Genomic DNA, 20,425 nt, shown 5'->3' with positions numbered 1-20,425 from the left:
GAGGCACTTTGCTTCATAGCTGCACAGAATTTGCTCAAACGAGGTATATAACGTTTCAGATTATCTGAATACGAAATTCAAGGGTTTAATCTCTCCACCAAATGTTGAGCTCCCCCCCCCTTCTCTCTCGTTCTCCCGCTCTCTCTCTCTCTCTCTCTCTCCCTCCTCCCCTCCATGATAAGGAATGGCGGGGAGGAGGAGGTCTCCTGTCACAAAAGGATAACGGCAGCTCAAGAAAAATCAGACGGCTCACCAGGGTGCAAGAGCAGATTCCCGGGATCACTTTTGGAGCCGACCATGATGCTTCTTCGGCGCGCATGCTGCGTCGTCAGCCTGCCGCTGTGCATGCTGGCGGGCTTCAACGTGCTCCTACTGGAGGTGGCCGCCGCTTCCCAGCAGGGGATCCCGCTGTCGGTGTGAGTGACAGGATGGAGATGTTGACTTTCGGGAGGGGAAAAAAAAAATATGATATACAACATTTTGTGGAGGGATTTTTTTTGTGCATGCATCTGGTCACATGACATTCAAAAGTAGTTTAACAGCGCGGCCAGGCCGCATTTGTTGGTGGATTTAAATAGTGAAAGAGAGGTGTTGCTAAGGGAATTGTTGAATTAACAGTTTTTCTTAATGTTGAACAATATTTAAGTGCTAAAATAAATGAAAGAACTCATGCATGAAACAAGAGGATCTGTTTCGCCATGGAGAAAAGCGTTATGCATTAATGTGGCAAAAAAGATTCCAATAATAACGAAAAGGAATGCAGTTTTTCGCACGTCAAAACAGAAAGCAATTTTTACCATGCAATTGAAACATTTTGGACCATTTTCCCTACCAATTAGGTTTTATTAAAGTCGTCTTGATCTCCGAAAATCATGTCTTAGAAGGAGCTTCATTATTTGAAATCACTGGCGTCATAGAACTTGAGCGAGTTGAAGAAAAATTAATTTTCCTGCAGGTTTTGAATTTTTTTTTATAATGGTTTCATCATAATAATAATGTCTATACTATAATATATTTTATCAGCTTGTTTTTTTTATCAAACAAATGAGTGGTGTCTATCTGCAAGTACTTAACCTATTCGTTTATGAACAATATGTATTTTTCATACAATAAAATACATCTTTATTTGTATTGCGCTTTCACAATCATACAAACATTTGTTATACCTACCATTGACTGAAACGGTTATTTTTTCCCCTTTTTTTTTTCAACTAGCAGCAGTTTATCAAAGCGCAAGTTTGCACTGCAGCACCTATGCAGTATCAGCAAGTATTGTGTATCTTTAGCATGTGTCAAGCAAGTATATACAGGCCTAAGATATTTATTTCATAGGTGTTTTTAGGAGCGGGGTAACATAAAAATGTCAATAAAAAAATCTGCTTTTCTCAATATTTTGAGAGCGTTTTATTAATCTTATTTTGATGATATTTTGTCCTTTGTCAGTGTAAAACTGTGGGCTTCAGCTTTTGGAGGAGAGATTAAATCCATTTCTGCCAAATATTCCGGCTCCCAGCTGCTGCAAAAGGTATTTATATGACATTTCAATATATTTTGTTTGTAGATCATGCATTGGCACAGTTTCCATCTCTGATGCTTGCTGTGTGTGTGTGTGGGGGGGGGGGGTATTCCATGCTGTTGATATGGCCCATTAACCACGGCCCTGATTCCACATCCCTCCTGTCCTCATCCCTCCCATGAACTCCCTGTAGTCAAGAGCCTCGCTTATGGATGTGACAGGAAGGTAGATTGAACAAGTGTGGGCTTTGGGCTTATAATGTGAAAGGTGGACTGGTGATAAGAGAGGAACTGAGCAGCCATTCAACAAAGGCCCATGCGGTAGATGTAATGACGACGTTTCACCACTTGTGAGCACTCGGTAACTTGTGATGAATGTCAGTTTGGGTTTGAGTCTGACAGATTTGACTGTTTGCGTGGGGTGGAAGAAGTTGAAGAGGCTGGTGTGAATGCATCATTTTGTTTTTGTTTTTTTTAATCCAGAACATCCTTGTTCTGCTTCATCCTTTTAGGAACTGTGGGCCATCACAGTGCCACGTCCCGGGAGCAACTCCAGCTCAGAGGCCTCGTCTTCCTCAACCAAAGGCAGCGGCAGGATTAATTCTCGAATCTTATGTCCCGGAGTATGGGAGGAAGGCGGAACAACCCGAGTAAATCCACGCAGATACGGCGAAAGCATCCAGACAGCGTTTCGAAAGCGACTCCAGGCTCAAAACCAGGGACCACCTTGCCCTGAGGTGAGGAGGCATCTAACGGAACAAATCAAAAAAAATATTTGATCAACGGAATTTACCCTACAGATTCTTTTGTGCGGATGTAAGCATTTTGCCTGCGCTCGTGAAGGCGTGTCTGTTGCCAGAGCGGCACAAAGCAGCAAGCTGTGAGAAAAGTGAAAGGGTCGTTAGGCGTTGGTCATTAAGCCTGAGCATCAGATACTTCTACACTAAAATCTCAGAGAACGCAATGGCCCGCCGCCGGCCGCTGTCTTTCTACACTTGCCATTGTTTTGATCAATAATCATGATCACTGCTGATTGTTGATGGATGGCGCTTAATCTTATCTTGATGATGTGGGGCAATGGGGTGAGAGGGGGGGAGTACACTGGGCGCTGAGGCGAGGAGGACAGGCGTGAAATGAACTGTTCTGCTCCAACGCGAGCCCGCACTCCTCCTTTCAGTAGGTAATTTGTCGCCTCATGTACCAGTGTGTGTGTTTTTGTGTGCGTGTAATCCGCAGTGTGTTTGAATGAGCTCCAAGCAGCTGCGGCCATGTTTATCTTTTGATAGCATTATCCCAGCCTGTGTGTGTGTGTGTGGCTGTCAGGTGAAGGATTATGTAATGTTATATTCCTCTAAAACATGGAGATGGTCCTGTATCAGGGGAGGTCCAGTGCATCCGGCGGAATCAGCATTATTTGGACTGTAGTTCATTACCCAGAATCAACCAGGCTTGACACGTTATTATCTTTCTCCTCTGCCCTGACTCATTTCAATTACACTCTTACCACGCGTAGCCTTTCGGACGCAGCCCCGCCCGCCCCTCTACGGCCACCCAACTTTACCGTCTCCATCCAATCAGACAGAAGCAGCCGATGACACCATCATTCATCTTACGTGTCGAGATGTGAATCTTATCAGCCGTTCATCTGAGAATTGGCTTCCTGCATCTTGTCAACCGGCATGTGGAGGCCTCGCTAAGAATTTCCCACCATGCAGATCATGTGACACAGAAAAGCACACTGAGGATGTCTGAATATTCTTTCTTTTCTTTTCTTTTGATCAGCCTAATTGCTCAACATTTGAAGTCGTCTAAACGTGTATCCGAGAACTTTGAACAATTGCTTCTGCCGGTGCTCATTTGTTTCCAGAAGTACAAGCCACCAGAAAAATCAGTCCGAGTAGAAGAAATCGATGGTGTCAAGTTGGTGAAAAACCTAGCGGTGAAAATGGAGGAAATGTTCCGCAAAAAGGCAGAAGCCACCAGGGTAAGTCGAGTTATTCTAGAGAAAACACCAAAAGTTTGTTTCTCTAAATGGAAATGGCATGCCTCGCTGAGTCGCTACATGCGTCAAACACTTTAACGGCTAAAAATAGATTGTCCTTTTTCTCACTGAGGAAATAAAAAAAAAAATACAACAAGTGGTATCACAACATACTTAGTCAGCGCTCATCTTTTTATTGACTTTGAAATTATTCTCATGTAAAATGAGTGCTTTGGCTCATCAGGAAAAAAAAGCACCAGATGAAACTTTGAACTACTGATCGAGGTCTTATACTAACCATGCAGCAAACCCAAAGAGATCAAATCAATGTCATGTTTGCACCTTGTGAAACTGCCTCGCTCAAATCGCTTCATTGTAGAGATAAGTCTTTGTATTGTAACGCCGTTTTCAGCCTTACACAAGCACAAAGACCTCTAAAATACTGTAAACACCCGCTCCTGTCTTCAGATGTGTAAATAACCCCCCTTGGGATGTCGCTTGAGCAAATGCGGGGCTATCACTTATTTCTCTACATGATGAGCGATTTCAAAATTGAAAAAGCAGATTGAAGCGTTATCAGAAGCGAGAGCCGGCGCAGCAGCCTGTCGACGACCTCTGCGCAGACGCTTCCTAACAGGCTGCCCCGACATGATAACGTTTATCTCCGCCTTTGCTCTGCCACAATTTCTCCTGTAAATTACACTCTGAGCAGGTGGCTTGAACATGAGGCCTTGGGATGTTGCAAAATTCTAAAAAAGACAAATATAACATTTTGCTAATGAGGAAGAAATGCTCGCCGGAGTTTGTAAACTAGAGGTAATTAGAATTGTAAAAATGTATAATTTGGTCGGCCCACCCTGTAATTTCCCAATTGAATGCGTGCGGCAAGTCTCAATTGTGTTCATGTAGCAGTTATTTTGACGCACGTGATGGATGTTAATTACCTGCTCGTTGCAATTTTGCCGGAAACACAGAGCCAAGCACATTTGTCGGGGGGGAGTTATTATAGAGGTGACTGCTGCTCGCTGCGCTGCGTGAAATCCAACGCCCGGCTCCCTCCATCAATCACTGCCCAGAGCTTCTCTGCCGCTGTGGGACACTTTTTTGCACTAAGGGATAAACTGTTTGGGAAATTGGGAGCCATATATTACCGGACACCAGGGTGGCAAAGTGAAGTGCAAAAAAAAAACAACTCTGGGGAAACCCTCGGGCTTCCCAGAAGAAACCAATTTAACACTATAAATGCTTTGTAATATTTATGGCCAATGTGGTCTTTTTTTCTTTTTCCCACCAAAATATGTCTTTACTTCAAACCGGTGAGTTGCACAAAAATAACGTTGGGGGACTGCTATAGCGGGAAAAATGTAATGACATCATCGCTTCGTCAATTTTGACTCCACTACAAATTAACCATTGACAAAATGGCCGCTGATGGTTGCGGCCAAGTACTGTCAGCCATTTTACCTCGATTGCAAGAATAATCAATGATAATTCTGCACAAACAACAAAATCCTAATCATTATCGATTATGATGTCCTTAGTGTGGAATAGTTTCAATCCAGTTGCTCACTATTGGCGTTGGAAAGCAATGATGCGGCAATGATGTCATTGTATTTCTGGAAGACAGCAACCTCGTCCAATCAGATCGCTGCCTTGCTAGATGTGTTGACGTTGCTAGAATGGATTCAACAATGATATTAACCAGCATTATAGTCAATTTGGCATTTTAATTTCTAGTCTTCACACAAGTTGTACGTTTCTATGCAGAGGTTGGTGGAGGCTGCAGAAGAGGCGCATCATCAACACAAAGAAAATCCAGACCTGCAGGTGAGTCTTTTTATTTCCACACAAAATGGGAGCCATTTAGAAGTGGTCGAGGTTAATCTCGTGGCCATCACAGTAGATTAGAGAAAGCTGCTGCTCCATCATGTCACAACGCATCACCAAGAGAAAATGTCATGCTTATAGAAGATCTGAAGCTGATCAGGATTCAGGTTGCCAGTTAGTGGGTGGAATCAGACACTTTGCAGTTTTTGATTTCTATCCAAAGGATTTCTATATGTAGTTGATTGTGTCTGGGACATTATAGTGGCTCCCATTGCGGAACTTCAAGCTGCATTGAGTTTCCTTAGTCTCTGCAGAGGGAATGCAGTATTTTTGTCGTTTATTAGACCCCCTGCCTCTCTCTCACTCTCTCTCTCTCTCTCTCTCCCCCCTCCCCATCTCTTTCTCTCCGTCCAAAAAACAAAGATAAATGAAAGTCTTTTTGGGAAAGCGTTGTTTCACGTACATGCGTCCAGATTGGAAAGCCAGTCGAGCAACAAAACACTGGAATAACGGCAGTACTTTAAACTTAATAGAACCGTTAACAACATTTGAATAAGTTTCGCTTGCCTTGTTTCCTTCTTGCTTCTGTGCTTTTCTCACAAGCCAGAGGAAGACAAGCAGCTCCCTCATTGAATTCAATATCGCAAAGTTTCAGTTGATAATTAATTATACTCCTAACCGTATTAAAGTTGTGTTACATTTGGTACATCTACACAATTCAATGAGATATAAAAAAAAAAAAAAAATTGAAGACATATGCAAACAACTCTGCCTTTATAAAGATATTAATTGTCAACATTAGTTGATAATAAATCAATTAATTCATAATATGTATTTTAATGAATTTGGTTGCGGTGCTGCTCTGAAAATTAGTACGGAGTGGAATTTTCCTATTGTGTTTATAGTTATTTCAATTTTTTAATGTATGGTTTGAGATCTTTTTAAGTGGTTGTGGGAATTGAAAATATTGTAAGCGACACAACTTACCAATGTGAATGATAGTGGATTTCATTTTATAGGACATAAAAAAAATAATAACAATCCAATATCAATGTGCGTTAATAATGTGATGTCATGACATTGCTCCTCGTGGCATCATTTCCATGCCCTCGCCTTCTCTGACACCGCACATTTTTCACGGCCCATTTCACTGACCCGTGGTGCGATAAAGGGGCCTTCTTATCTCAGCTGCTGCAAGTCAGGACGAGTGAGGTTTTCGCATTGACCCCGAGAGGATTCACAAGTTCAAGGGAGTACATGTCAGGGCTGAGGTCTCTTATCGGATATTTTCCGCGCTGTATCAGCACGTTTATTAACATAAATTTTGTCTAGTACTTCATTTAAAAAAAAAAAAAAAGATCAATTGAAAATGTAAACACTTGCAGAAATTATGTTGTATGTGTTTCATAGGCCAAATAGCATAATTGCAATTTTCAATCTTTTCACACAACAACAAAAAAATATATACACAATATTTTTCAAATGAGGAAAGTTCTCATTGCCGTGGCTAGGATGACAGAGACTCATGATCATAAAGAAAACAGATCATTTTTATCAAATACATTGGTATTATTAATGATACTGTGACTGTACGTTTAAAATACAAGCCGATCATGCTCATTAGGCTGTCAAACCGTACTTTTTTTTCCCGACCTTATTAAATAATTATGAATCATTATTATAATAATAATGTATGAATTAATTAACAAAATAGAGCTTTTTATGGTATTGAAATATATTTATCATGCAATAATACCCAACGTAATATGGAACTAGTACACTACACTGTGTTTCAATGATAAAGATCTATTAAAGGAATGCCTCTGCGGAAAGAAGACGTCCGCCTGGTGTGTAGGTGGACTCTGCAGCACCATGCTGGATGGAGAGCAGCTCTCTGCAGTGAGGCCTACAGCTGACTGCAGTGGTGTAAAAGTCAGCGTAGCATAGCGCCACTGTCCCATGGCCCACTATACAGTAATAACCCTCACGCTTAACGGGCCTCTACACCGCCAGCTCTGCTGAGGATGCACTATTCGTCTGCGGAAAGCTCCCCCCCCCCGTCCCTCCCTCCCATTTCGCCTGCCTGCCTCCCTCCCTCCCCGCCCGCCGCAGCTCGTCAGAGAGTCGCTCAGGCGTGGTATGAGCTGTCACGAGCTGCTTGATGGCCATGCCCACATCGCCTCCCCTTGAGTGCGAAGCCTTGGTCTCCACCACCCATCTTTTTCTCCCTTCCCTCCATCCACAATCTTCCTGGCTGGGCGCAGGAGGCCACAAAGAGGCCACTCAGGCAGGAAGAGGTCGTCTTTCTTCTGAAGTAGCAGCAACTGGAGGACAAGGCTGACTAACTGTTTCCCTTTAGGGAAGCAAGACCTTTCACTGGTTGTCATATTTTCGATGACAAGGTCGTGTTAGGACCAGAATTTGATTTTTTTTTTTTTTGTTCTTAGCCACTAGAAAAGGAATTCCCTTCCCCACATATGCATACATATACAGTATATGCACAGATTGTCGATTATTCTATCGATTAATCAAATAATCAGTTTCAGTTTTTCAAAAATATATTCCCCAATTACTGTTTATTAACCAATTATTTATTTCTGTTTATGTCATTATTTAGTGACTAAAAAAAGTTGATGGTCATTACTTTTCAAAGTAAAAATTAGTGTTTGCAAAAGTCTTATTTTGATTAAACACAAAAGCTAAATCAGTCCGCTTTCATGAAGAACTAGAGAAATGACATAATTATTACTTTTGAGAGTCTGAAATAAGAAGAATTTGACAATCATTAATTAAAATATCTCTCTAAACAATGGCTCGATTATCAAAATACAAGACGATGAATTTGATGATTAGTTTGTTGTCGATTAATCGCTGAATTTTCCCACCTCTACTCCAAACTTGTCTTCAGTACGAGTACTTCAACGCTGTGCTGATCAACGAAGTGGACAACGAGGGCAACAACGTAGAGTTGGGAGCAGAGTTCCTCCTGGAGCCAAACGACCACTTCAACAATCTGTCCGTCAACCTTAGCCTCAGCGTCGTGCAGGTGCCCACCAACATGTACAACAAAGGTGAGCCAAAAGCAAGTTTTACCTGGAACCGATGAAATCAGGAATAAGTGGTTTCGCGTGAAAAACGGTCGAGGCTGAAGACGGGGGGGGGGATCGATAGCAAGTCAAGGGTATAAAGAGAAGCGTAACTCCTGAGCCGCTTTTGTTTGCCTGTAATGGACTCCTCATAAGTCTTATGTGCACAAAAGAAGGCTGCTGCCAGCTTGTCCACAGGAGGAGGGGAGGCCATGATTTAGTCAAAGGCATTGTGTGCCCTCCGGGGTGGGGGGGTCAATAAGGGTCAAGCGCACACTTGGGTTCCGTGAGCAGGATGATTAGTTTCATTACCATTTTGATGTACATGACTCTTTTTTTTCTCACTTCTTTCATCTCGGCAGATCCGGACATAGTCAACGGGGTCTACTGGTCCGAAGCTCTGAACAAAGTGTTTGTGGACAATTTTGAAAGAGATCCTACTCTTATTTGGCAGTATTTTGGTAGCGCAAAAGGTTTCTTCAGGCAGTACCCCGGTGAGTGTGTGTTTTTGTTTGGTGTGGGAGGGTCTCAAGGGAGCCATCAGCCTTCAGTGCAAGAGAAGCATCAGAATAAATGACATCAAATGGCTAAAAGGGTAATTTGGCTAATGTTGTAATTTTACAGACCATCAGAGAGGCTGCGCACATACTGAGTGTAATTAATTATCATTTGCCATTCGGGGTCCGCGGGCGCACCGAGAGGCGCCGGGCTGCCAGATCCAAAGTTATCAGATGTCAATGATGTGAAACGTGTAGTTGCTTCGCAGCGGTATTGAAAGAGAACAACGCAGGCAAAATAACAACGTAACACAGACAATGGCTCGGAATGTTTACCAGAAGAACTGATTTGTATTTCAATGTTTAGTAATGAGCTGGCGGGGTTACGTACATGCCGGCGCTTTTCAGTACGTGGTTTTGTAGCCATTGTGTAATCAAAATTGGAATTGTTTTTTTTCTGTAGGGGTGAAGTGGCATACGGATGAAAACGGGGTAATAGGCTTTGACTGCAGGAATCGGAAGTGGTACGTTTTCATATTGTTTTAACATCAACCCCAACTGTCTGATTTTTTTTTTTTTTAATCACTGATTCCACAACAGGTACATCCAGGCTGCAACTTCACCAAAAGATGTCGTCATCTTAGTGGACGTCAGCGGCAGCATGAAAGGTCTGAGATTGACCATCGCCAGACAAACGGTCTCCTCCATTCTCGACACGCTTGGAGATGATGATTTCTTTAACATTATTGCGGTAAGCGAGGCAAGGTACAATACAGTGCGTGTTCTTTTTTTTTGTGTTTACATGGATCAGGATTGAGCTTGTGTGTTTGCAGTATAACCAGAACATTCATTATGTGGAGCCTTGTTTGAATAGCACTCTGGTGCGGGCAGACAGAACCAATAAAGATGTGAGTTCTGGCCAAAGTCACGGTTATATAAGAAATAGTTGCGCGATGTTTTCAATGGTTTGCTTGATTTTTTTTTTTTTTCTTTTTTTCTGCCAGCATTTTCGGGAGCATCTGGACAAGCTGTTTGCCAAAGGGATTGGACTTCTGGGGCAGGCGTTGACCGAAGCGTTCACAATTCTCAGTGAAGTGAGTTCAAATGCAATTTCAAAACAAAATGAAATACATATTTTACAATAAATGTCAGATAACTTTAATTTTCTACTGAGTATTGGTACAGCTTGTCTACCGTGCAAATTATTTTACTGGGATTTTTTTTTTATTTTATTTAAGTCAGAGATCTGCCAAAAGAAAGCCTAAATTGTTTATTCTGTCAGATGAGCATAAAAAGCATCAAATTGTTATTGCGTATGAGTGCTTGGGACAAGGTTTGTCGAAACACGCCCGTGTTATCCCGAAGCGCACACACATCTCTTGTGAAATGTGATTAATGGTTGTAATTAATGGCAACGATTCATATCGAGCCTGATTGGAAGACAAAGCAGATAAGGGCAAGAGCCACGCCACATGCTTTTTATCTCACCGCTCTCAGGCGAGTACCAGTGAGGTACCGCCACAATTGTCAGATTAATTAGAGTTGTGCAATGAATATGATAATCAGGTGGGCAGCGCACAACTGCTGCACTACTCAATGTTGATGCTTCACTGAGAGAGAGTGGAAAATAAACATAGCGAAAAAAAAAAAAAAGGAGGTCAATTTATGTATGATGATTTTTTTTTTATATAACATAAGGCAGCAGCTATCAAACTTTTTTTTAGAATTGACTATTATCCTATTGATTCATAATTAGATCATTCTTTTTTATGATTAAACAACAGTGCCAAATAATTTCAAATGAATGCCTAATACAAGTTTTATTTAATATGTAAAACTAACTTCAGGTCAAGCACAAATGTTGTTTATTCTTTTTTAGTACAATGCAATGATTGCATTTGAAATAATGTAATCATTTTTAGCGGTGTAATTGTTGCCTTCTTTGCAGTTACGGATCAATAATCTACTTACCGGTAATTACTGCAGTGCATCTTTCACAGAATTTGGAATCAAGAACCGAGTCGATTAACTAGCACGCTGGCAACTGTATTTTATTGACTGATGTCTCCATAGCTGCCATTTTATCATTGACAGCGTGCTGTTGGTTGCCTCTGCCCAAAAACATCTGCCGATATATTTTTAAAACGCATTTATTTTATTTTACTGTTCTGCTACTGTATATTAATTTGGGTTTCAATTCTTCGTTTTGTTTGTCTTTGTTGCAGATCAGCACGAGCTGTATAAATAAAGTTGTCTTGTGTGGGATTCTTAACACTGTTGTGATGCGTTCCTGTTTTTACTGCAGTTCAATCAGACTGGCCATGGGAGTGTGTGCAACCAGGCCATCATGCTCGTGACAGACGGAGCAACTGAAATGTACGATGATGTGTTTGAGAAGTACAATTGGCCCGAGAGAAAGGTGAAACCCGTCGCACGTCTGCCCCACATGGAATTTGATGTTTTGTTTTCATATAATTTTCTAGCTTGATAAAAAAAAAAAGTGTACATTTTAATACTACGTACCAAGCACGCCTCAACTTTTGACATCTGGGGAGTTGTATTTTTTTTTTACATCAATTTCATTTATAGCTCCCAAGTGTTTTTCAACGTGCTGGTGCATTACAAAGTGCCGTTATTCCCACGAGGAATAAAATATGGGAAATTAACTACGTTCAAGGGCAGCGCAGCTCTGGTCACCCCTCCCATTAACACGTCTACCAGGATTCCACATTCGGTCTTAATGAAATAAAATTGTTTGCTCTGCGATTCACAGAGCCAATATAAAATATCAGCTGGGGGGGGGCTTTCTTCATTCCTGTCAAGCATCCATGTGTTGGCAGTGTTTGGCAGGGTATCCCCCCCCCCCTAACCCATACACACATCCCCCTTCACACACCCTCGGGGCTTTTATTCGGCGACCGTTCGGTTTTCTATAAGCTTTATGCTTAGCAAAGCATCTGGGAGCAATGAGCCATGCATGCATTGGCAATGTCACACTTTGAAAGGACAGTGCAACGTGCCCTCGCGCGCTTTGCCTGAGGGCAAAAAAAGGGCTTGAACTGCATGACGGGTGAAATGAAAGAAGATTAGGAGTTATGGAAAAAGAAAAAAAAACATTTTTTGTTCTCGACCGCTGCCTTTCTTGTGCCTAGGTACGAATATTCCCCTACCTGATTGGACGGGAGTCTGCGTTTGCCGATAATCTGAAATGGATGGCGTGCGCCAACAAAGGTTCGACTTCTTGATAAACATTTGCTAGCGAGAAGTTGGAAAAATGAATTCAGCATTGAATGTGTGGCTAACTGCTGGATTTCACCCGAAATGTGTGTGCGCGCATACGTTCGGGTGTCTGCTCTGGCTCGTTCCGCCGAGAGGCAATGAAGTGGCACTTAAGGGGGGGGGGGGGGGGGTCAGAGGTCAATCTGCTCTAATCCCTCTTCCTGTCAGTGTGTCCCTCCTGACTGCTCACCGCTCCCATGTGTCGACACCTCTGGACACCAATGTCATTGTCCAAAAAAAAAAAATGGAAGGGGAAGGGGGACAACCCCACTGCGCATTAATCCGAATTGTGTGTTTTTATTTCAGGATATTTCAGTCAGATTTCCACATTAGCGGACGTTCAAGAGAACGTGATGCGCTATCTGCACGTCATGAGTCGTCCCAAAGTTATCGACCACGAGCACGACACCGTGTGGACCGAGGCTTACGTGGACAGCGCCGTAAGTGCGCCTCTTAAATTCTAAAATCTACTCAGTGAGTGCAGTTTAACAACTTGCAACCATTTTATTTAGGTGAAATGAAATCATACTTGATTCGATACTGTTAGCTAGCTGTAATTGCACTTGTGGTTTTCATTCGTTACTTGTGATGTCGCCGGAGTGATTCCTCATTACGTGCTTCATTAAGTCGTGCGGATTTGGGCCCCGGTGCACAAATGCTTTAAGTCAGTATCAAATGCGTAAACTTCAATTCATTTTACACACTATCTGTGTCTTTTCTCTCCCAACAGCTTTCCCAGGCACACAAGGTAAGTATATATACAAGTCATCACGTAGAGCCAAATGAAACATCATTTATTTAGCAGTTTACTTCTACAAAGAAAAACACTAGTTTGTGATCAAGAGAAATTGTACAAAATGACTTTGGAGGTTGGATAGCTTTTTAGTTTCCCCAGACTTGTTTTAAACATCCATCCTTTTATATTTCATTGAAAGTTTTTGATTGGTTGTCAGAGCAGCCAGAGAAGTGTTTACTGTACTTACACATACTGTATGTAAGAGCATACACAGGTAAGGGGCTGGGAAAGTGGAATGCGTATGCTCCTTTATCTCTGCCTTGGACAGACCATTCATCATTCTTTGCGCCGTTGCATTTTATCTGCTAAAGCCCATAATAAAACTGACATCGGAGGAGACTCGCATGTGTGCACACGTGTGTGTGTGTGTGTGTGTGTTGACCAAGGCATCCCAGTTTCTACTTCCAGTGACTGTAGTGATGAATCTTCGGGCCCACCATTCTTCATTTTGTCACATAAGCTGGTACATGGCACACTTTACAGCTCGTTGGCTTCATGCTAATGCGCACGCACAAATAAGCATTAACCGCACACACGCTCGCAGCTCAGGCGCAAACTGACTCGGTGAATGTTATTTATTTCTTCATTCATTCAGTCGTTTGTATATTTGTCGATTTATTCAGAATATTATTTCTTTTATTTTATTGCCAGCCTTTGTTCTGTAGAAGCTGATGGCCTGTTTTCGCCTCTCGTCTGAAAACAGGATTCGTTTGGTAACGTTTCCCGAAGTCCGCAGTTAAACAGCTTGTGGCGGGAATAAAGTGAAATCTATTTTCTTTGCCTCGGTGCAGTGAGATTTTATGCGATCCTTTCATAGCCGGTATTGTCTGCTTATTTGTGAGCGCTGCAGCTACAATGACACTCTGGAGAACCTCTATAAAATTTTAAGTGGTGTACTTTACAGGGTGAAGAAAAAAAAAAACACACACACACACACACACTTCTACAATGGCATTCGGTACAACGCTCTGCCACAGTCTAAACTTGACCTCCTGTGTATGTTTTTTTTTTTTTTTATTGATTGGTTGTTTAGTTTGACTGATAGATTAAGGGAAAATGTAGTTAATTCCTCACACCAAATCTTCAGGTTCCTTTTGTTCTTTTTTTTTTTCCCAGTTAAACGACAAAGCGGGCCCAAGTCTGACCACCACAGTTGCCATGCCTGTCTTCAGTACTAAAAACGAGACGGTGAGTAGTTTATGCGACTGTCTCTCCTCGCTGTTGTCTTAACGCGTGAGTTTGGCGGATGCCCCGATGCAGAAGAATCAGGGTATTCTATTAGGGGTCGTCGGAACAGACATCCCTCTGCAGGAGCTGATGAAGCTCATTCCTAAACATATGGTACAAACCTCAACTCGTCATCCATCCAATCAAAGAAACCACCCATCAGATTATTAACCCTATATGTCATCTGCTCTCCAGTTAGGCATCCACGGCTATGCCTTTGCCATCACAAACAACGGCTACATCCTCACGCATCCCGACCTGAGACCTTTGGTAAGATGATTTCCCCCCAAGCCCCAAATTTGCCTGACTTGAGCCTCTTTTGGTTTTTTGCTAGCCTCCGTTGGCGAGGGGCACACAGAGACAAAATGTGAAATGTGGTCAGGAGGCAAAAATTGAGCATGTATGATCTGTAATCCCCACCTTTTCCTTTGATGTATGCATGCAGGGATAAAGGCCACTCATAGGGCTGGCTGGCCTGAGGTTTCCAGAGGTAACTTAACACTCACTGGCAGAGAGGGCCAGCTACGGCTTTGCTAGTGGATCCGTGTGTGCCAGTGTTAGTGCTTTTCCTCCCTGTGCAAATGTGCTTGTGTAGTGTATTGTACGTCCATCTCTGCTCTTCTCCGTGTTGCTCTCTGTGGCTCCAAACTGTGCCGTGATTGTTGTCATTGACTGGTGGTTGTTTCTTGTGTACTGACTGATGATGTCAAGCAACGGGGATTTGACACGCGCCATTTAATGCATTCATGTCGAGTTATTTAGCCGTGAATTCCCTGTCAGGGCTTTTTAATTATTTTCCATTTACCTGACAGTGTTAATTTCACAGACGATGTGTTCGATAATGATCTAGTACGAAGGCTAGCCATTGGAATCAATCTTCACTAAATCACAAAAAAAAAAAAAAAAAGACAATAACGTTAGTGATAAGATCATCGTCCCCAAAAAATGAGAACTAATTTTATTCATGGATTTCCTCTGTGCAGTATCAGGAGGGTCAGAAGAGGAGAAAGCCCAACTACAGCAGCGTGGATCTCTCAGAGGTGGAGTGGGAGGACAAAGACGACATTGTAAGGAGCAACTTTGATTTACAAGCGAAAGCGATGCTCTCCGGTGTGTTCGAAAAAAGGTGTGCTTTATCTTTAAGCTGCGTAACGCCATGGTGAACAGGCGGACGGGGACCTTCTCTATGGAGGTGAAGAAGACGGTAGATAGAGGGGTGAGCCAAGCAAATGAATTATCACTCCGACGAAAGCTCTCCCTTAATTGAATCTCAATCCCAACGTTTCGTTGCAGAGGCGTGTGTTGAAGATGCACAATGACTATTACTACACGGATATCAAAGGGACTCCATTCAGGTAAGTGGGAGGACTTCATTTGAGACTCTTAACGCATTTGGGTCAATTTGTGTGCGCTTTCGCCAGTGTCGGGGTAGCCCTCTCGAGAGGACACGGCAAGTTTTTCTTCAGAGGAAACGTGTCTGTTGAAAAAGGTGAGAAGGAGAAGAAAGAAATAACAATGAGCAAAATGTTTAGCTGGCATTCCTGCAAGTGTGAACCAAAAATATCATTTGTATTTTTTTTTTTTATGTTAAGCAGGACTAAGACAGCTGAAGCGTGACTGTCTTTTTGTTTTTCAGGGCTCCGTGATCTGGAACAGCCAGATGTCGCCCTGGCAGATGAATGGTAATGTAATGCATGGTTTGGGGAAAGTCAAGCGGGCATCCATGCGTTATGTAGGTTAGGCCTTTTTTTTGGTCGGCCAGCTACGTCCAGGGTCGTGATGTAACAACGTGTCTCCGTTTTCGGGCCGAAGGACATACTGCAACACAGAGGAACAGCACGAGCACCGTCACCTGACTCAGATTCAAGCTATCAAGCTCTTCATGACGGGTCGCAGGCCCAACCTCAAGTGTAAGAAACAGGAATTTAAATGTACCGACTGATCATTTTGGAGGTGCATTTATACCAAACTGATTACGCAGGCGACCGAGAACTGATCAAGGAAGTGTTATTTGACGCTGTTGTCACCGCTCCACTCGAGGCCTACTGGACCGGACTGGCTCTCAACAAGTCAGAGTAAGAAATTCTTTTGTCTCGTCAAAAATATACAGACATGCTGCAATGGAGGAGGGGAAAAGACTCCAGATTGTGACCAGGTTTCTGCATCTGTGCTCATATGGAAGGAAGGCTATTTTGGCCTGAGGCTTTGGGGGTAACGTGAACTTGCACATCTGTGACAGCAACATGAAGGGCATGCAGATTTTAGCACAACATATGTTGCTATACATATGACAGATTTGAGCTTTTTTTTTTTTACAGCAAGATGTAGCCGGGCTGTATTTACGAGATATGACAATTGAGAGATCCCAAAAATTTGACCAAATCAGGTCCATTATGTGTCATGTGGTTGTATTTAGCGTCCTGCACATTCTGTAATCTGGGTGTAATCAACAGCTAATACAATTAATGAAATGGGACTTTGTGACGGTGTGCCTGTTTTCTGAAAAAAAAAATAATAATAATACAACCAGGAACTCGGACAAAGGAGTGGAGATCGCCTTCCTGGGCACGCGCACCGGCCTGTCAAGAACCAACCTGTTTGTAGCTGCAGATCAGCTCTCCAATCAGTGAGTGTCACTTGGACACTTGTTTGCAGCACGAGGCAATGCGCTGATTGATCTTGAGAAATATCATCCGTCTCTGTGTCATCCTCAGAGATTTCCTGACAGCCGAGGACAAGGAGGGCGTGTTCAATGCCGATCACTTTCCTCTGTGGTACAAGAGAGCGGCGGAGCAGGTCCCAGGGACATTTGTTTACTCCATCCCCTTCAGCACAGGTGGGCTGCATGAAAAGAAAAATATGTATCATTTTCTACCAATATACATGTGAGGGAAATGAAGCAGATTTTTGGATGAGAGGTGGGGTGCACTTTGGACTGCTTTGTTCAATTACAGTGTTGTTTCAGAATGGCCAAACTCATTTGGCTAGTAATGACCTCATTACATTACGTGTACTGTTAAATTGTGTCATGTAGCAGAGTAAATGGCGCCATCTAGTGGAGAAACAAATATTTGTTCAATGAATCGTTATTATCACAGTAACGTGGATTTTTTTTTTTGGGTCTTTCCTTCACCTCCTTCCTAGCTTTGGAGAATAAAAGTGTTGTTTTGGCAAGCACAGCAATTCAACTCCTTGATGACCGAAAATCACCAATTGTTGCAGGTAATGTTTATCTCCCATTTATTATTATTGGATGAGTTTGGCACAAAATTATTTTTTTATATTTTTTGCATTCAGCTGTTGGGCTTCAGATGAAGCTTGAGTTCTTTCAAAGGAAGTTTTGGACCGCCTGTAGACAGGTACGGGAACGAATTTGCATTTGTTATTAAAGTCACAGATAAACATGGCAATAGTTGGTTTGGAATCCACTGTACTTATTACATATGCAAGTACCTATGAATCTCTCTTATCTGCTCAGTGTACAGCTCTGGATGGGAAATGCAGCATTAGCTGTGATAGCGAGGTAAGAAGAATCACATCATTCTGATATTCAAGCTGTTTTCATTTGCTGAAAGAATCTTTTTTGCAGGATATCAACTGCTACCTCATTGACAACAACGGTTTCATTCTTGTCACGGAGGAGCAATCGCAGGTACTGATTGTGCACGTGAATGTTTTGTCACACTGGAAAGACTTTATTAGATGCTGGCATCCATCCCTCATCACGTCTTGCTGTAACAACGTTGGCAGCAATCAAACCTTACGTGTGCAACCTGATGAAAAAAGAAGAACTGGTTTGCCTTATCATGCAGTAGCCAGTAAAACTACTTTTGAAGTTCCTCATAATGGTAAAGGACCTGGAAGATGTTTGCACAGTGTCATCTAGTGGCGTTTTGGGTGTATGGCAGGCAATAAGTGTTAAGACACTAAATGAAATAAGGGTGATGGGTTGAACATTGAGGTTTTGTTTGACTTTTGAGTCATATTTGGTATTAGAATTCTCTTTCTACTCAACGAATTAAACTAGCTAAACTTGTTCAATTCTGCTTTTTCTGGACTATTTAATGAAACTGACCTCCTAGACAGGGCTCTTCTTTGGCGAGGTGGAAGGTGCCGTCATGAATAAACTCCTCCAAATGGGCTCGTTCAAAAGGTCTGGCGCCTAATCGAACATGATTACGTACTGTGCATTTGAAGTTCAATGTATGTCGCGGTTCCATGGTAACCTCCTGACGTTTGTTGCCGCAGGATCACACTTTACGACTACCAGGCTATCTGCAGAGAGTACGCCGGGAGCAGCGACAGCGCACGCACTTTGTCAGATGTAAGCACAGTACAGGAAGGGGAAACACTCCTCATGCATTCATCGCAACTACTTGATCATTACATTCATGTCTTGCAGCCTTTCACTGTTGTCAAGTGGCTCCTGACCGAACTTGTGATGTAAGACTTAAATATACAATGTAGAAAGTTGTGGCCTGTTTCTAACAATATTTTGGATGTTTTTGAAATTTTGATTCAAATAGTAACTTTGTGTATCTCTTTTCAGTTTTCTGCTGGAATTCAACCTGTACAGCTGGTGGAATGTCGATCTGTCGGTTAAAGGTAACAACAGCTTGATTGATCCTCACAAGCTAAGGGCACAGTAATGCCAAAATGTAATGAATGTAAACAATTCAACCGTTTTGTTATTTTTATAGACATATTGCTGCTTATCCCTACTGGGGGCAGAATTAGACAGTACCTGGAGAGAGTAACAATTATCAATATAAAAAATGTATGCCTGTGAATGTTATCTGTCTACATGTGTTGCTCCACCAGTTGTGTTCAACTCTCCACTGCTTAACATAAACCCGTTGCAGTGCCGAGACAGTTTTGAAATCCATCTTAAATCACTGTGATTTAAAGTAGATATAAGTGCTTCAGATAATGATTTTGTGATCGATTATTTGAGTGATTTGTGCTATGTGACAGCTCAGAGATCTCCGGGTAAGACTACGATGGTGCCTTGTGACACAGAATACCCCGCCTTCGTCTCAGAGCGCACTATCAAAGAAACCACCGGAAACATTGAATGCGATGGCTGTATCAGGTACCCAAATTCATTTCTTCACAGTAAAAATAATGACTCAAATGTTGCACCACTCGACTGCTCTGCGATATTACTGTGTATTATGATCATGTCTGGGGGGCTGCAGATCCTTTGTCATACAGCAGATTCCCAGCAGCAATCTTTTCATGGTTGTTGTGGACAACAAGTGCAACTGCGGCAATGCTCCACCGGTAACCATGGATCCAATTGAGATCATGTATATCCTTATCACTTCAACTTATCGTGTCTCATGAAGCATGCGAAGCGCCTTTCTGAACTTATACATTGTAACCTTGACAACGTTGAACATAACGAATCCTTGAAGTGTGACCGACTGAAATTTCAGAAGGACAGAAAGAAGCCGGAATCATGTCATCCTTTCCACCCTGAGGTAAACCACACAAAAGTTCGAATAGATGATCATATATTTCGTATTGAGTCTCAAAGGGCCGTCAAAGCATACCTAATAGAGTTGATGTGATTTGATGAATGTGTTTCTTAGGAAAATGCCATGGAGTGCGGTTCAGCTTCTCGTCTCTACAGTCCTCTCACAGCGGCTTTGCTCCCCTTAATAGCAGCGAGTGTCAGCAGGTGACCATCAGCAGCAGATGTTTGCAGCAGCCACGAAGGGACTTAACAACAAAAGGCATCAAAACCATTTACACGTAGGAAATAAGGCCAATCGCAAATCCTTTCTGCAGGAAGTGCAAGAAGTGAGAACATTCTTACTCACACTGAGACTCATCCATTCATGCAGAAAACGTTTTTTTTTTTTTAGCTTATGCCACTGACAGCTCACTGTGGTGATACTTGTTATTTGTGCAATAAATAAATTTGTGGTTGCTGTGAGGAATTGTGTTATATAAGAAAAGAATGCAGAACAGTCAAGAAAGTAGTTTGGGCAAAAGATTGCTGAAACATTCATATTTATTTTTGTTCACACTGTATATTTAAGATTTATCCACAAGAAACATGTAAAATATCAAAGAGTAGTAGTAAGAGCACTTTAACTTGCTTGATTCTGCCATTTTGTTTGTCATTGTCAGACACTATTGATGCATGTTTTGACTGTGTGTTCAAAGAATGTTAAATGAGTATGTCTCATCAAAACGATCACGAATAAAA

The 20,425-nt window shown here is 42.2% G+C and overlaps 1 protein-coding gene across 1 annotated transcript; it reads left to right on the top strand.

Moving 5' to 3' along the window:
- The first annotated feature begins 272 nt into the window (after window positions 1–272).
- Window positions 273–20,411, top strand: cacna2d3 (calcium channel, voltage dependent, alpha2/delta subunit 3). The gene is made up of 39 exons (XM_085925198.1): window positions 273–416; window positions 1,444–1,525; window positions 2,028–2,252; window positions 3,383–3,499; window positions 5,264–5,323; window positions 8,232–8,394; window positions 8,772–8,903; window positions 9,370–9,430; window positions 9,507–9,657; window positions 9,740–9,814; window positions 9,911–10,000; window positions 11,212–11,325; window positions 12,059–12,137; window positions 12,492–12,625; window positions 12,916–12,933; window positions 14,098–14,169; window positions 14,242–14,322; window positions 14,404–14,478; window positions 15,192–15,275; window positions 15,353–15,424; window positions 15,502–15,563; window positions 15,630–15,697; window positions 15,845–15,890; window positions 16,021–16,118; window positions 16,190–16,283; window positions 16,739–16,834; window positions 16,923–17,044; window positions 17,353–17,430; window positions 17,506–17,567; window positions 17,687–17,731; window positions 17,798–17,860; window positions 18,291–18,361; window positions 18,457–18,532; window positions 18,611–18,651; window positions 18,758–18,813; window positions 19,183–19,300; window positions 19,407–19,519; window positions 19,609–19,691; window positions 19,803–20,411. Exons 1-39 carry the CDS (start codon window positions 298–300, stop codon window positions 19,893–19,895), a joined length of 3,489 nt encoding a protein of 1,162 aa, XP_085781324.1. The 5' UTR covers window positions 273–297; the 3' UTR covers window positions 19,896–20,411.
- The last annotated feature ends 14 nt before the right edge of the window (window positions 20,412–20,425 follow it).

The sequence above is a fragment of the Syngnathus leptorhynchus genome, chromosome 11, assembly GCF_054491065.1.
Source record: "Syngnathus leptorhynchus isolate UIUO chromosome 11, UIUO_Slep, whole genome shotgun sequence".
NCBI classification, from domain to species: Eukaryota; Metazoa; Chordata; class Actinopteri; order Syngnathiformes; family Syngnathidae; genus Syngnathus; species Syngnathus leptorhynchus.
The sequence above is the reverse complement of the archived record's forward strand: the minus strand, read 5'-3'. Positions and strand labels throughout refer to the sequence as shown.